At 45.2% G+C, this 15092-nt stretch overlaps 1 protein-coding gene across 1 annotated transcript; it reads right to left on the bottom strand.

Moving 5' to 3' along the window:
• Positions 1–2255: 2255 nt before the first annotated feature.
• onecutl (one cut domain, family member, like) lies at positions 2256–15092 on the bottom strand. Its single transcript, XM_032517952.1, has 3 exons — positions 14621–15092; positions 12760–14160; positions 2256–5694 (listed from the first exon to the last, which is right to left on the bottom strand). Exons 2-3 carry the CDS (start codon positions 13808–13810, stop codon positions 5384–5386), a joined length of 1362 nt encoding a protein of 453 aa, XP_032373843.1. The 5' UTR covers positions 13811–14160; positions 14621–15092; the 3' UTR covers positions 2256–5383.

Genomic DNA, 15092 nt, shown 5'->3' with positions numbered 1-15092 from the left:
GGGGTATGTCCCCATAAATGTGTAGAAGAGGTAAATTTGTCTCCCTCAAATAATAAGAAAGACAATCCACTCCCCAAAAGAGGTAACCATTCAGGGGGCTCCAAACAGGTCCGGAAAACAAGACCAGTGTCTACTTTGCAACATTGGGGGGGGGTTAAAGAACCCAACAGGAGCGTAAGAAATAAAGATGCTATATGTGTATGTAGATTTAAATTTGGGAGCTTATAGCTTTAACTTATTAAATCAATTCAGTTGTTCTTGAGATGTACATGATTCCAAAATTAAAAAAAAACTGTGTGATGATTTGAATTTGAACAATACAGGAGATAACAAATTATTTCCTTTACATAAATACACAATAAAGACCTTTGCACCATAAACTGCAGTATACAAATTCAACATAATGCAAGAAATGTGTGTGATTTTTATTGGGGCACTCAGACCCCATCCCCCCCCCCAATCATCACAAACCTACGCCCTCGGTTGTCGGTTGTAAGCCTTTTTAAAAAACCACCGAGAGCTTCGCCGCTAACACCTCAGCAAGGTGAGAAAAAAGTCAAGCGAGTACAGTGTTGGGTTACAAATGAGTCATTTTTATTTTTTTTAGTGCAACATCACAACAAACAATTTTCACATGAGGTATTCAAAGGGATTTTTTCTTTAGTTGTTGATACAAAATGTCCCACCATGATTGACGTTTTAAAGTGTTGTGTATCTTCTTTTCTGTTTTGTTTTTTTTAAAGCCTTTGGTTGGTTAGCCACATTCATTAGGAAGTCTAACACATGGACGAGAATGGCACGATAAAGCATGGTGGGTCGAGTCCAAGCCGAGGAAACTCCTACTCAGTCAAATATAATATTTCCCTCAGCTCTTCCCCGTTTAAAGCTTTTTGTATGGATTTCATCATTTCCTACTTACAACAGTGGGATCGAACAGTATTTAAACTACACTAAACATTTTGAAAAAAAAAAAACAGAGGGGGAGGGTGGCAGGGGTGGCTTACAAATGTGGAAAAATAGCTTCTGTCTCCTCCGACCTTTATTTTTATTTTTGGATGAGCGCTTGATTCTTGGGCTTTTCTGTTACAGCAAGAGCACATGATTCTAGTTTTTCGGTAAAACAAGGAATAGGCAACGTTGATTACAGCAAGATCCTCCTTGCTTGGATTGTCACCTCCTTTTTTTTTGGTCTTGAGAATGATTTGTATTTATATACAGGACATGGATCGATGGGACACTCTGGCATACTGGACTTAAGCTTTGGCTGGACAGGGGGCCCTCGTTCGGCTCCTGTTACGGATTGATTCCAGCACATTTGGTTTGGAGTAAAAGGCATGAAGAAGAGTCGGATGGATAGACAAGATAGATAAGATAGATAGATAGATAGATAGACAGACACCCTGACAGGATGGATTCTTTGGTTAAGGAATATCTTTGCCACACAACATCTCACACAGTTGAGGTAGATGGGTAAAGTCTTCATGTACACACAGGGGAGAGGGTGGGGACAGACAGGGGGGACACTGGGGATTACAGAGTCAAAAGACTTCCATCTGAAGACACTGCCTCATGTCAGTTTCTCAGTTCCAGCTCAACATAATACTGTTTTATGCAACGTAAATAATCAGCACGCGGAACCCCACAGGTGCTTTTATCTTCAATCCTCTGAGTGCTACGGTAGCTCTGACAGGGAACTGCTAAAACTACCCATGATACATATTCAGCAGTTACCCATCAATCTTTGGTTGTTGTTTTTTTGGTTTAAACATAAAAAAAAAAAAAGTCTTTTTGGTTTGGCTTTTTTTTCTTCTTTTCTATTCAGAAAGTACACATTGGCTTTCAGTTCTGCTGTTCCGGCCTCGGCTGCCAGACTTGTTTCAGTGTCCAGTTTCTAGAAGAAGCCACTAGGGGGTGCCGCAGGCTAAAAATGGCAATGCTGATCACCTGCAGCAGCCAACTGAATTCACTCCTCCCACCCTCCCCCCCTCCTTCTCTCCCTCCCTCTCGCCTCCCATCTGTACAGAAAGTGAGGAGCTTCCCTGTTTGACACCGAGCAGACGGTGGATTAATACAAAAAGCTCTGTCTCCATTTTAGGCTCCCAGTCCGAGAGACAAAGAGAAACCTGAAAGGTGTCACCTCAGCTTTGATACAATGACAGTAGTGAGCAGGGGTCGGCACAGGAGCATCCAAGCCCCTTTACAGACTCCACCGCACACCCCCCACCATCCCCCCCCCCCCCCCCCCCCCCTCCCCACTTCGCCCTCAGCATGCTAACAATTGTTGTCATTAAAGTTTAATTCAGCTCCATGCCCCACTACTCCAACACCTCCTATTCCTCAAACAACCCCCAAACCCCTCACCTCCACAACCATCTCATTCTGGATGATTCAGCTCTCTCTGATCTACCCCCGCCCCCCTTTGAATGCCCCCTAAAGCCCACAGGTCTGGCCAAGAGCGGACCCCAGACCAGATACCCAGAGAGGAGACGGGATGAAAAAAGCCTCCCCTTTGAAGTCCGCTAAAAAGTCGATGGCCTCTTTCATGACCGCCCGTCTTTCAAGTGCACGCTGTGATGGGGGCCCCAGCAATCCGCCCCCTTTAACGTTAAAGACAGAGGAGAGAGAAAAAAGATGCAGAGAGAGAGAGAGAGAGAGAGAGGGACCTGGAGGAGAGAGAGAGAGAGAGAGAGAGGGTGGAAAACTGCCAAGCTAGCCTCGCTCCTCGCTCACTCTTTGGCATTTACACAGAGGTCAGAGAATTAGATTTTGGGTGATTTTTCCTGATTTAGGCATCCACAACACGAAGCACTGGAAAATCAAATCACTTGTGTCTGTGCTAGTTGCTGGGGAAACCCAAACAACCCTAGACGAGCTGGAACAAACTCCAGGAAGCGAAGGTGATAAGGAATGAACCCCTAACGATCTTAGAGGGCCCTAGAAACCTTGCAACCAAATTAAAGATCCCTACAAGACGAGGAACAAACTGTTAGACCCTTAGAAGCCTCACAACTAGTCCGAGTCCTGAGAAGATGACGACCAAACCAGAAGACCCTTAGAAGTTAAGGAACACACTTTAAGGACCCCAAAGGTCCAGGAATGAACCCTAAGACCATTTTAGAACCCAGGGAACAAAAATCCAAGACCCGCAAAAGATGTGGAACACACTTTAAGGAACAAACCCTAAGAACCCTCTTGGAACTGAGACAACTGGCAGAAAGACTTGGCATGTGAAGTGGAGGACGGTGAGATCACACGTGAGTTGGACATAGACAGGAGCGTCTGCACTGCACTGGGGAGGGGGGCAGGTGAGGGGGGTTGGGGGGGGGTCACAACCATGCATTTCCCCTAGGCAGACACATAGTATGCATGTTTGCAGGTGACCCTGAAGGACTCGCACTCAATGGGGGCCTTCAGACGGCACTAAGTGGATCCCCGGACACGTTACACACTCCGCCAGATGGCATCGCTCTGTCCACAACTTTACAAGCAACCTGTGAACCTATGAGATGCCACATCATTATCGTTATTATTATTGTTACTATTCATAGTATTAATTATAAATATTATCACAACATTCAAACAAGCTTTGGCCTTGGCGTTAAGAGCTGACCGCAGAGACATTTGCAAGAGTAAAGAAATCCCCATTATTCTACAAAAAAAAAAAAAAAAAAAAAAATCAAACAAACAAAGGCCAGGCCTTAAGGGTAGAGAGAGATACGCAACATCACTGGGCGGGGCGGGCTGAATCGGGGTCGGGATCAGGTACCGGGTTCAGGGATTCAGGCCGTACATTCAGGGAGGCAATGTTAATCTTTGGTATTACGATGGGATTCTACAGCTAAAAGTGCCCATCAGAAAAAGTCTTCAGTTTCACACAGACATACAGAGCATTGTTAAATAAATACTTACAGTATATAGATAGCATAAATAAATAACCAAATAAATAGAGAGGAAAGAAAAAAAGGCAAAACAATAAATACACAAATGCAGTAATAAATACATTGATCAGATCAGCAATTGCATTTGAAACGTTCTCGGTTTGATTTAACTATTGGCTATAAGGAGGCATGTTAAAGCCTTTCCTTTGTGGACCAAAAAAAGGACCTTGGTACGTCAGCAGGGCTGAAACAAACTGCCCCGCACTTCCATCCTGTTTCTATAAATAGAGCGATGTGCTTGAAATCTGTACAAAAAGGGCTGAAAGAATCACATTCCTCCATTTTTCTAGACATCTGTAAAAAAAAGATTTCGTAATGGAGCAGAGGTGTGTACAGTTGTTTGGTAATGAGTGGGAAGAAATCCTACAATGTCACTATAGATTGCGTAAGGTGTAGCTCCTCCCCATGAAGCCTTTGTGTTCAAAGGTTGTTTTTTCATTTTTTCATTTTTTATTTTATTTTTTTTTTTGGCTTGATTTTTCAGTCAAAAAATGGCTGTGGAGCTTCCATTTGGGTGCTCAGTGAGTCTTTAAGCTAGACAGTTGCACCAACAAGTCTGTTTCCGCGTCCTACTCGTGTTTATCGATTCGGTCCCGGCGTACGGCGAGACGCATCGCGGTTCCCCCCTTTTTTGAAAACTCTGATTCATTCAAAGCCGGGACCGTCTTCAGAAAAAACAGGACAGGCTCCTGTTGATGGCAAATGATTGACAGCTGGGAGTCACGGACGCTACAATACCCTCCTGATAATTCCAGGCTTCGAATTTGGAACAACGCCATACAGTCCTGGGAACCATCACCATGGAAACACATGCTGAGAAAGGAGGTTCTTCAGAAAACAAATGGGAAGTTTAGAAAAAAATGCCTTTTCTTCCTCTTTCGTCTTGATTCTTGAGAAATCAAAGAAAAAAAACAGAACCATAGGAACATTGGGGGGGGAGGATTAACGTCTTTGGATGATGGTGAACACTTTTGATTAAGAAGTTACACAATGGAGCTCTCCACGTGTGAGCAAACGGCACCTCTTGATTCTTCACGTTATGGAGAGATGACTATAGATTAGAAGGTACGCCAAAATATGCTTCCTCCTGATTTGTTATACCCTCATTATCTCTACTCTAGATAATCAAAATAATGCAATGAGATGGTGTCTATGTAAGGGTGTGACTCTTCTTTGAGTCAAAATCATCTTTGCACCCTCGACTATACAAGCAGGACCTCACATCCTGCGATCATATCACTCTAGGTATCGCCCCTTTCCATTTCAAGGGAGCGATCGACTTTGGTTTGGGAAAATCTTCATAAAATCATCTATATTAGCTGGCTCCGTCGCTCCTTCTGATAACGAGGAGGACATTTATTACGGCTGATCTCTGCCTAGACCAGTCAATGTGCCCCCTTGCTCCCTCGGCGCCCTCCCCACCGCACCACCACGGCGGTCCGTCATCATGCCGTGCTGCAGGACACCGCGGAGGAGGAGACGCTGGAGCCCGAGGAACCCGTGGAGGACGGGCGGCCCTCGTCTGCCCACTTGTTGACGTTGCGTCGGCGGGCGTTCATGAAAAAGTTGCTGACAGTGGAGAGCTCCAGGCCCAGCTGCTGGGAGATGGTGATCTGCAGCTCTTTGGTCGGGCGGTGGTTCTCCCTGAAGATGGCCAGGAGCGTACGCCGCTGCAGGTCTGTGAACACCAGCCTGGTGCGCTTGGGGCCCTGGTTGCGCTCCAGCTTGCTCTGCTCCTGCTCCTTCCGCTTGCAGGCTGCAGGCAGATGGATAAAAGACAAATAAATTAAAAAAAAAAAAAAAGAAGAGGAAGGGAAAACAGGTTAGCAAACAGAGTGGCTGGCTAACTAGGACAAATGGATTAAGCTGTGGGAAAGTGGATTTGTTGAAAGAAAACAGATTAGCTAAGCAACTTTGATTAGTTAAAAGAGACGAATCAGCAATTTGTTCCGTTGTTCGGTAAAGGAATCAAGATGTTCAGCCCATCACCTCGCAGTGCCAGTGGGCTGCTGTACGCTGCTGGAAGAAAACCGATCATTACATCCAGGCCGAAGCTCTCGGTGGTTTTAATTATGCTCTTCCTTTAGCGTTTGGTCAAGACTGTATTCAATGTAAAATGTAAAATCTGGTGTTGTCATCCATAGTCTTCCAAAAATACAATCACATTCAAGCCCATAAACAGATGCACAGTAAAGCTCTTATTTTGCTAACAGATGAACACAGTGGTAATAATAATTTTCAGCCCAAATCGTGGACGATCTGTTACCATATTTATGGATTATGGCTTTTACTCGTCCATGTATGTTTTACATTTTAAACTGAAATCGACATGTCTACAGATTAGTGAGACAGTCCTTAACTACATAAACTATGAATTATCTTTTTCAACAACTTGTGACTGCATTTAAAATCATTTTAATGTCAAAAGTTGACACAATTTTGTCAGACTCTGCCTTATTAATATAACTACTAATTAAAGCCATCTTTGTACTCCTGAAACCCTTGAATACGGACATTTTCACCAGACTTGATGCGACCGCATTTTGACCATGTTGAGCCCCTCAAAATGGCAATTTATTTGCTGGGAAAAAGTAATATAATGCAATAATAATCCTTCAGTTTCAGTAGGGCCTTTGGACCCTAATTACTAATATTCAGTATTTCTGTATCTTGTTTTGTACCGCAGAGGAAAAAATGATCTTCAAAGTTGGCCATAATCAAACTTTGTAAGCAGCGATAGAGGTGATGAAGTCTTCTAGTGATTTTTTTTAATTTATTTTTTGTTTTTTAATGCCAATCGTACTTACACCAACAACAATATAAGAACTCAGGGTCTGGGTCAAATACCACTGTAGCATGCGGCAGAGCGTCCAATTATATAATCAATATTTCCTCACCGCAAAAAGTCTGAAACGTATTCATTTTTTTTCTAAGAAGGAAGAGAAATGTGAAGAAGAAGAAGAGAAAACAAAACTGCCAGTTGCACTTGTTCAGTGCAGAAGAAAACCGGCCTGATGTGTGTGGGTTGAGCTCAGATCCATTTTGAGAATCAGACGAGCATTTTGAATTCCAGCTGCATGTTCCTCTCTCATCTCCATCGCTGACCGATCACCTCTAGCACGCTGTAATTCTTGATTTACAGGAAAACACCCCACCAACCTCTCCCTTTGTGTACCCCCCCCCCCCCCCTCTCTCTCTCTTTTCTCTGTCCATCTCCTTCTACTTTTCCCTTAGTGGACACTTCAACATCATTAGTTTCTCATAAAAGTCATTTACATGTCGGCAGTGAGTGAGTAATATCACTTTAGGGGGAACTAATTTATTTTCTATTAAAGGCGGGTTACGTAGGGGTGAGTGAAACAAGCAGAGTCGGCATTGCCCTGTGTTTTTAGAAGCCTTAAGTGGACTAAAACATATTTGGGGGGGGGGGGGGGGGGGGGGTCGTGCAATTACCTAAATGCACACTTTTAAGAGGTTTCAATCAGCACTGTGCGGTTGAGCGACTGTTTTGCTGATGGTATCAAATGCGTTTCTAAGTTGTAAGCATTAGTGTTTGTGCAGACAACACAACGGGGCACGCACACGCACGGGCGCACGCACACGACACACACACACACACACACACACACACCATACTAAGGGAGGACCCTGGATTTGTGCAGATGCTGGACCTTTTTTTTTAATACTGGCCCAAAAGTCCAGAATCTGTTATCCAGTGTGTTTCCTCTCCTTTTTGCTAACTAATATGATTGTGCTATAATGTTTTCGCTATTAAAGCTGAGTTGAATAAGGACGTAGAGTTTAATGTCTGTGATATTTCACATGCGGTCTCAGAAGCTTTTACCCGCTCAGAAGAATATAAAATGTTGGCGTAGCTCTGAATTCATGGCCATTTTGAGATTTCAAACATCCTAAAAAAGCTTTTTCACTGTAAAGAAATAATCAATTTTGTTCAGGAAAAGAGTTTATTCCTCACCATAGGTGAAAAAATCTGCCAGATCAGTAAGGTTATGTCAAACTATTTCCCAATCAAGGTTTTTGAAGCATACATTCCAGAAGTGAAAGTCTATTTTTTTTTAAAAAAAGGCAGAATAGCACCAGAACAAAACAAATCACACTTCATTTTAGAGTAATTCTCGAAAAAGCTGCTGTTTTGTTGCACTGGCAGATTTCTTTACTTGTAAACAAGGTCTATGGTCCTCTATTATTGACAGATAATACTTGATTAGATGGAGACCTCAGCTAGCAATAACCTTGAAATCCCATATTTCAGAACCTAACACACACACACACGCCACAGATATGTGTTATATAAACCAAAGATGCTGCATTTTGCTCTCAAAACAGCGCTGGCACGTTTGATTGATTGGCTTACATCTCCCCATTGAGAAACACCTCACACAGCGAGGGCTGATGTTTACTGTATGACCGGCTCTCCACTCTGCAATCTCACAGCGGCCAATTTCTCTCATTAGCAGAGTGCTTGAGAAATAAGTGTGACCTTACTGCCGTCTTTTCCACACGAGTGCCATCACAACAGCAGCCTTAGAAACGGGTGGGGAGCCGTGTGTGTGTGTGTGTGTGTGTGTGTGCGTGTGTGTGTGGAACCTTTGGACTTTGATTTCTCTGACATCCAGCTGAGTTCCTGAAACTTAAGTACTCAACTGGACATGAATAAATCTGCCTGTGATTTCCTCGTGCACGTTCCTCCTCTAAAATCATTATCTGGAGGAAATGTTTGGACTCGGGGAGGGATGCACTCTTGTCAACTTGAGATTACAGGTGCCTGTTAGCTTTTAGGGCATCCAGAGCTTGTTTGCATTTCTGAGAGTTATCGAACCACGTCTCATTAAAATCTGAACAGGCCAAGATGTCAGCGGCATGTCAATATCACTACAAGTGAAATCATTTTTTTTTTTTTTTTCTTCCAAATGCTACATTTTTCACAGGCGTTACACCATCCCAGCCATCAATATTTCTGGGTTGGGGGTTGGGTGGACGGTATATACAGTGGTGCACTCTCTTCTCGTGTAGTAATGAAAGGAATGACATGATAGTGCTGGCTAGCTTGCTTGTAGCGTGGATTTATGACTTGTTGGAGTCAGGGTGTCCTGCCGCTCTCCTCCTCCTTCTCCTTACCTCCATCCCCTTCCTCTGCTCTCTCCTTTACTGACGATCATAACGCCGACCATTAAGTAAATGCTTCCTTATGCTGTAATCATGTGTAAAAGGCTCACAATTACCATGCTATAAATCCCTAGCGCAGGGGCTACTCCTGGAGACATAAATATTCCCCTATAGGCTTCTTATGATCGTGGGAACAGCCTCTAATCATGATGTATGCCCCTGTCTCGTGTTGTTGAAACGTGATCGAAAGCCCTTTCCCTACCCCCCGGCGTCTCAACCTACACCCCCACCCCCTACACCCCTCCCAACAACCCCAACCCACAGCCCCAAGCCCACCCCCTGCTGATTTCTCGGGCCACGGGCTGATAGAAATTATTGATTAAATCTGTGCAGCTCAGACTCCTCGACCCACAGAGGCTGGTTAACCCCTTCAGCGCCGGAGTGGGGGGAGCTGCAAAAAGCCAGATAACAAAACAAAAAAAAAGACAAATAAAAACAACAAGCCCTGTTTGTTGGGTGTTGCGTGGCTAAGGCCACATCGGCCTGTTTACAATTCCCGATATGCAAATTGAATCTGCTTTGACCTTTGAGCCTCGGTAGCAGAGTGTGGACTGTACGCAGCGAGCGGTGGACAAGGCTTTGTGGCTTTCATTACTGTGGGGGTAGTGCAGGCACCGGAGCCGTCACGTAAACCGCATTGACCTTTCTTATTCATTTAGACCTTTAGTCAAGGGCTTCGGCCATCATCTTTAAAGTTATAGTCTGTGATCCCCCCCCCACCCCCCACCGCCTCCTCCCACCCTCCTTGACTTTAAGTGTCGTAGCATGTCTGTGTGGTCTTTATCCTGCCTTCTTCTCCGACTAAATCCTGATTGCCTCCTCCACAGCCTGAGGATGGGCTAGAGATGCATCTCATATACAGTGCGGTAATCCATGGAGCATACACTCACCCAAACACACACACACACACACACACACAAAAATCAAGATACTGCGGCTAAATCCCAGGGATCACCTCCTCCGTGTTTAGCAAAATGTCTCTGTAAAAAGACAATTATTTGAAAAGACAAAATGGCAGCAACTACATTCCATAATTAGAGAGTCAGAGAGCTCTGCAGCCCGACATATATCAGAGACACGGTTATGGAAATAACACAGTGCTGCTGGCTGACACTGAAGGGCCTTCTATGTATTTAAGCGAATGCTGCATTAAGCAGGATCATCTTAAAACTTGAGGCGTGAAGCGGAGAGCACTTGAGCTATCTTCAGACTGGGGAGCACAGGGCACCGCGCATTCTAATTCCAGTCTCGATTCGCCGATGCGGCCGAGGTGTGTGTGGGCAAGGCGTGCTGCTCTTTCCCATGGAAATCAATAGAGGCTTGTAATTAAACAAAAGGGGGTTGGCCAAAGGGGGGGTGGGGGGGACACACACACAACAACCTCCTTTGGAAAGTAGGTTATGGAGAAAAGTGCCAAGCTGTCCAAATTGTGGCTTTGCCAAGAACTAAATATGCAATTTCAGAGTGTGTGGGAGCAAAGAAAGGCGAGAGAGGGAGAGAGAGAGAGAGAGACAGAGAAAGAGCGAGCATTGTCAAACATTAGCACACTTCCCTTTGTAGGGACGTTAATTTTTTATGAGCGTGATTGATCGGCTGCTCGGACTTGGAAGACTGGAATCGTTAAAATAATGTTTGCGTTTGTAAAAGATGAGGAAACAAAAGATGCTGCAAACGATGAAAGGAATGATTGACTATTTTGAAAATCTGCTCAAAGGCACAAAGAGCTGTTTTATCATGGAGAAGATTAGGCTTTGTGGGACAGGACGAGGCGTTTTTTGCATACAAAGCATTCACACGTCGCAGGAGTTAAATTCATCAAACAGCATTTCTGGTCAAATTCCAGATAACCCGTGTTTAGATAAGAGGTTTGGGTGTGATTGCTGTAACGTTTTGCTGAATGGAGGATGTACACATGTGCTCTCAGAGCCCAACAATCAAAGATCAATAATTGTGAAGGGATTGCAAGAGTGCACAATCATTACCTATGAACTCCATTGTGTTTTTGGGTTTAATCAGTCGGGCTACTGACGGAGAGCGAAAAGCAGTGATCAACTGGGCAGGCTCACACACACGTACTCCTCACAGACCCCCGCAGAGAGCAGACCACTTGCAGACACACACACACACACACACACACTCTCGTCTAATACTCCTCTCATATTACTGTGTTCACTTGGATCTCTTTCTGAGCTCCATGTATCAGATGGGCCCTCGGTCCCTGTGGAGGGACTACACTGTAACACGGCACTGTACAGCGTGCTGTCGTGTCTTCAGTCCACATCCCCCATAGAATATTAAATGTCAAGCAGCAGATTACACTGTGCCTTTCAAATCAAAAAAAAATAATGGAAAAAAAATCTTTACCATGTGAAATACGTATAAATTATTCTAGGCGCAAAACAAATGATTTCTTTTGACTGACTGACTTTTTGATCTTCTTTATTATTGTATTATTATTATTATTATTATTATTATTATTATTATTATAAGTAAAGTTTGGGGAAAATCATGAAGAAAATCACATGTATCTCTGAGCACAAAGTGGCATCTTTAAAGTATTTGTGTTTTCTGGCCAACAGTCCAGCACACAAAAATGTATTGAATTAAATTGAAAACAGAAAACAGAAAAGGCAGCACATTATGCCATTCTGAGGCAGCTAATGTTTAGCATTTTTGCCAGATAAGCAGATAAGCGACTTATTTATATTGATTATCAAAATGGACCTCAATTAATTTTCTCTCCTTGACCAATCCATGCGGCACTGAAGATCACATGCGTCTCCAGTTGTGCAATAACCTCTTGTTTTTCCAGATATGAAGAATCTCCCAAACCTGCAAGGTGCTACCACCGAGCAGGACAACATTTGTATTTAGCCTCGCAGTAATTGCCTCGGTGACGACGTTGATAAAAAAAAAAGAAAAAAAAAAAGACGTCTGGCAAAGCCTCAAGCCTAATTTGCATCCTCTACCTTGCCAACTTAACTTCAGCCGCACACTGAGCAGATATAAATCACTGCTAGAATCAATCAATCGCTCCAGAATGGCATATCTGCACAAATTATTTTGCAGGCTCAAAAGCGATTTAAATTGCCATGCGCTGATCTTCATGGTTCATTTAAGAGAAGGGCAAATTTCTGTGGCATTGTCTTTAGTTTTTTTTTTTGTATTGTGGTTACTGACTGTACAAATCAATAGGAGCTGTTTAGGAGCAAAGTAAACAAAGGAATGGCACATATGGCCCTGTCTTGCTCCTCAAACTGTCCTCAATGTGCTGCTAAGATCTTATTACCCAGGCTGTTGAAACAATAGACAAACCAGTGGTGCATTCACAGTGGAGAAGGAGAAGTGAAGAAGGGAAACATCAGTATGATGCTTTTGCTTTTCCTCATGTCTCAACCTGAGCTGCATACTGATTGCTGGAGAGGAGAATTTTTTTTGGAAGACATGGAGAACAGGAGTAGGAAGGTGTTTGGGGAAAACAAGGAGGAGAGAGTGTGTCTGTTTGTTGTTGTTAGAGAGTGTGTGTGTGTGTGTGTGTGTGTGTGTGTGTGTGTGTGTGTGTGTGTGTGTGTGTGTGTGTGTGTGTGTGTGTGTGTGTGTGTGAGGCAGATAGAGTAGCAAAGCCAGATCTTACCCTCCAGCCGCAGTGAGGCCATTCTTTGAAACTCGGGCTCCTGCAGCCAGCGGGACATCCTCTTAAAGGTCTCCCGGCCGGACTTGAGCTTGCCCCAGGGCTTGGGGTTCCTCAGGAGGTCAGACAGCGTGCCCTGTGACCGACACAGAACCCTCTCGGCGAAGATGGCCTGGGGGATGCTGTACTTCTTCAGCTCGGTGATGATCCGCTGGGCCACATCCCTGGTGTTGATCTCCTCCCCGCCGCTGCCGCCGCCCTGCGAGCCCGCCAGCATGCCCTCCCCGGGCGAGGACAGGGCGGACGAAGAGGAGAGAAGGTGCTCGCCCATCTTGGAGGTCTGCTGGTTCGGGTGATGGTGGGGCTGGTAGTGCTGGCTGTAGATGTGAGCGTGGTGGCTGGTTTGGCCGTGCTGGTGAGCCTCCATTTTGTTCAGCTGATGCCCCACTGAGACATCGCCCCCCCCTAGGCCCGGTGGGGACATCTCGCGGCCAAAATCTGATGTCCGGCAGAAGAGGCTCCCCCCATGGACGTCGTAGCCAGCGTGGAGCATTTGGCCGCCATTGCCATTGGGACTGTTGCCCAAGCTGCCATAGCCGTGCATGGAGGAGGCCAGGCCCGAACCGGCGGAGGGGGGAGACAGACTTTGGGACATGGCCAGGTCCTTGCCATAGGGGTTGTAGAAGTTGGTCCCGAGGCCTCGGTCCTCACGCATGAGGGTGAAGCTGCCGATGACGTTGCTGACAGGGAGGCAGGGGTGGTGATGGTGGTGGTGGTGATGGAACTTGTCATCAAAGGGCTGCAGGGGGGTCAGGGTGGTATAGGTGCTGCCGGCGCCGGACGGGGAGTCGCCGCTGTAGCCCAACGCTGACATTGAGTGGTCGAAGCCCGGCGGACGGGGCTCGGGCTCCAGAGACATGGAGGGGCCCCCGAGGGAAGGCCTGGGGAACGCAGCTGAAAGGTCCCGCGAGTGCAGCATGGCCCTGCCGTGGTCCTGACTGTGAGCCAGATCAGAGTGGCTGTGGAGGGACATCTCCCCTAGACTTCCATCCATCTTTTCACCCAATGAATTTGTTTTTCTTGCCCCTGTGTTGTTGTTGCTCTTCTCTTGTTATTGTTGTTCAACAGCCGGGGCTAACAGTCTGGAAGGTCTCTTGTTACACCAGACTATGGATTTATTGATTCGTGAATTAATTGATTTCCGGGCTTATGGGGTGTCTAATTAATTATCTGATAACGTTAAGTACTGTCCTCAAACTCCATCAAACTGCCAGAAAACGAGTTTGCAACAGCATCAGGAGCTTATAACTGGGATTTTTTTTCTCACTTGTGCATCAGTACTCGGCTCTCTCTCGTCTCTTCAGAGCTCAGCTGTGTTCCTCGGCAGAAGCCTCGCTTTTGTGCCTGCGTGAGACAAGACAGGCGCTGTTACTCCGCTGTATTTCAACTTTTACCGTTTCCAGAGGGAGGGAAACAACCCAAATAACGTTTGTCTGCTCAGTATGGAACAATCATGTACTCCTGTGCATCCCAAAACAATTGCAATCAGAATATGAGTCATTTTTTACCTCACACATCCCGCGGAATCACACACGAGCAAACACCGATATCACTGATTTAATCACTTCAACCCAATCTCATTTTGGTACATTTTGGATTTTTTTTTTCTTCTTCTTATGCAAAGTTATGAATACAGAAGTATAGCGCGCATGCGAATCGCTGAACATTAGCTGCGTATTTGGTGCGTTTTGCATATTTCCACCACGTGAATTAATCTGGACGATGCGTTATCTAAGTAGGAAACGCGATGGCGATTCCGAGACACAAAACAAACAGGTTAATAGAGCTCCAAAAAAATACCAACCTTTTATTATCCACTTCTCAGAGAGCGTCCGCGGCTGTTGTCCGTCCTGTGCATGTCTCCGATTGTGTCGCCGAGCAGCCCTGCAGATTCACACAATTGGTCCGCTGCGCCCCGGGGTGCTAGGCTACATTCACCAAAAACCAGAGTGCAAAAAAAAAACCATCTGCGGTTACACACGAATATCTCTCTCTCTCTCTCTCTCTCTCTTTCTCTCTCTCTCTCTCGCTTTCTACGTTCCCGTTTCTCAGTCTTTGTTTTCCACTCCAACAAAATCTCCGGGTCTAGCCTCGAATTTTTTTTTTCATGTGGTTGCTCTACACTAGCAGCTCTCCTCTTTTTCTTTCATTATCTCGTGAGATTTTCCTCCTCCTCCCTCTGCCTGCCACTTCATCGATCTCACCACCAACTCTTTCTCCCTCTCCTCCTCCCCCTTTGCTCACATTGACTCTCTGCTTTCAGTGCGTCACGGCCT

This window comes from Etheostoma spectabile, chromosome 6, assembly GCF_008692095.1.
Source record: "Etheostoma spectabile isolate EspeVRDwgs_2016 chromosome 6, UIUC_Espe_1.0, whole genome shotgun sequence".
Classification (NCBI taxonomy): Eukaryota; Metazoa; Chordata; class Actinopteri; order Perciformes; family Percidae; genus Etheostoma; species Etheostoma spectabile.
Note: the sequence above shows the minus strand (reverse complement) of the source record. Positions and strands in the feature narration are given on the sequence as shown.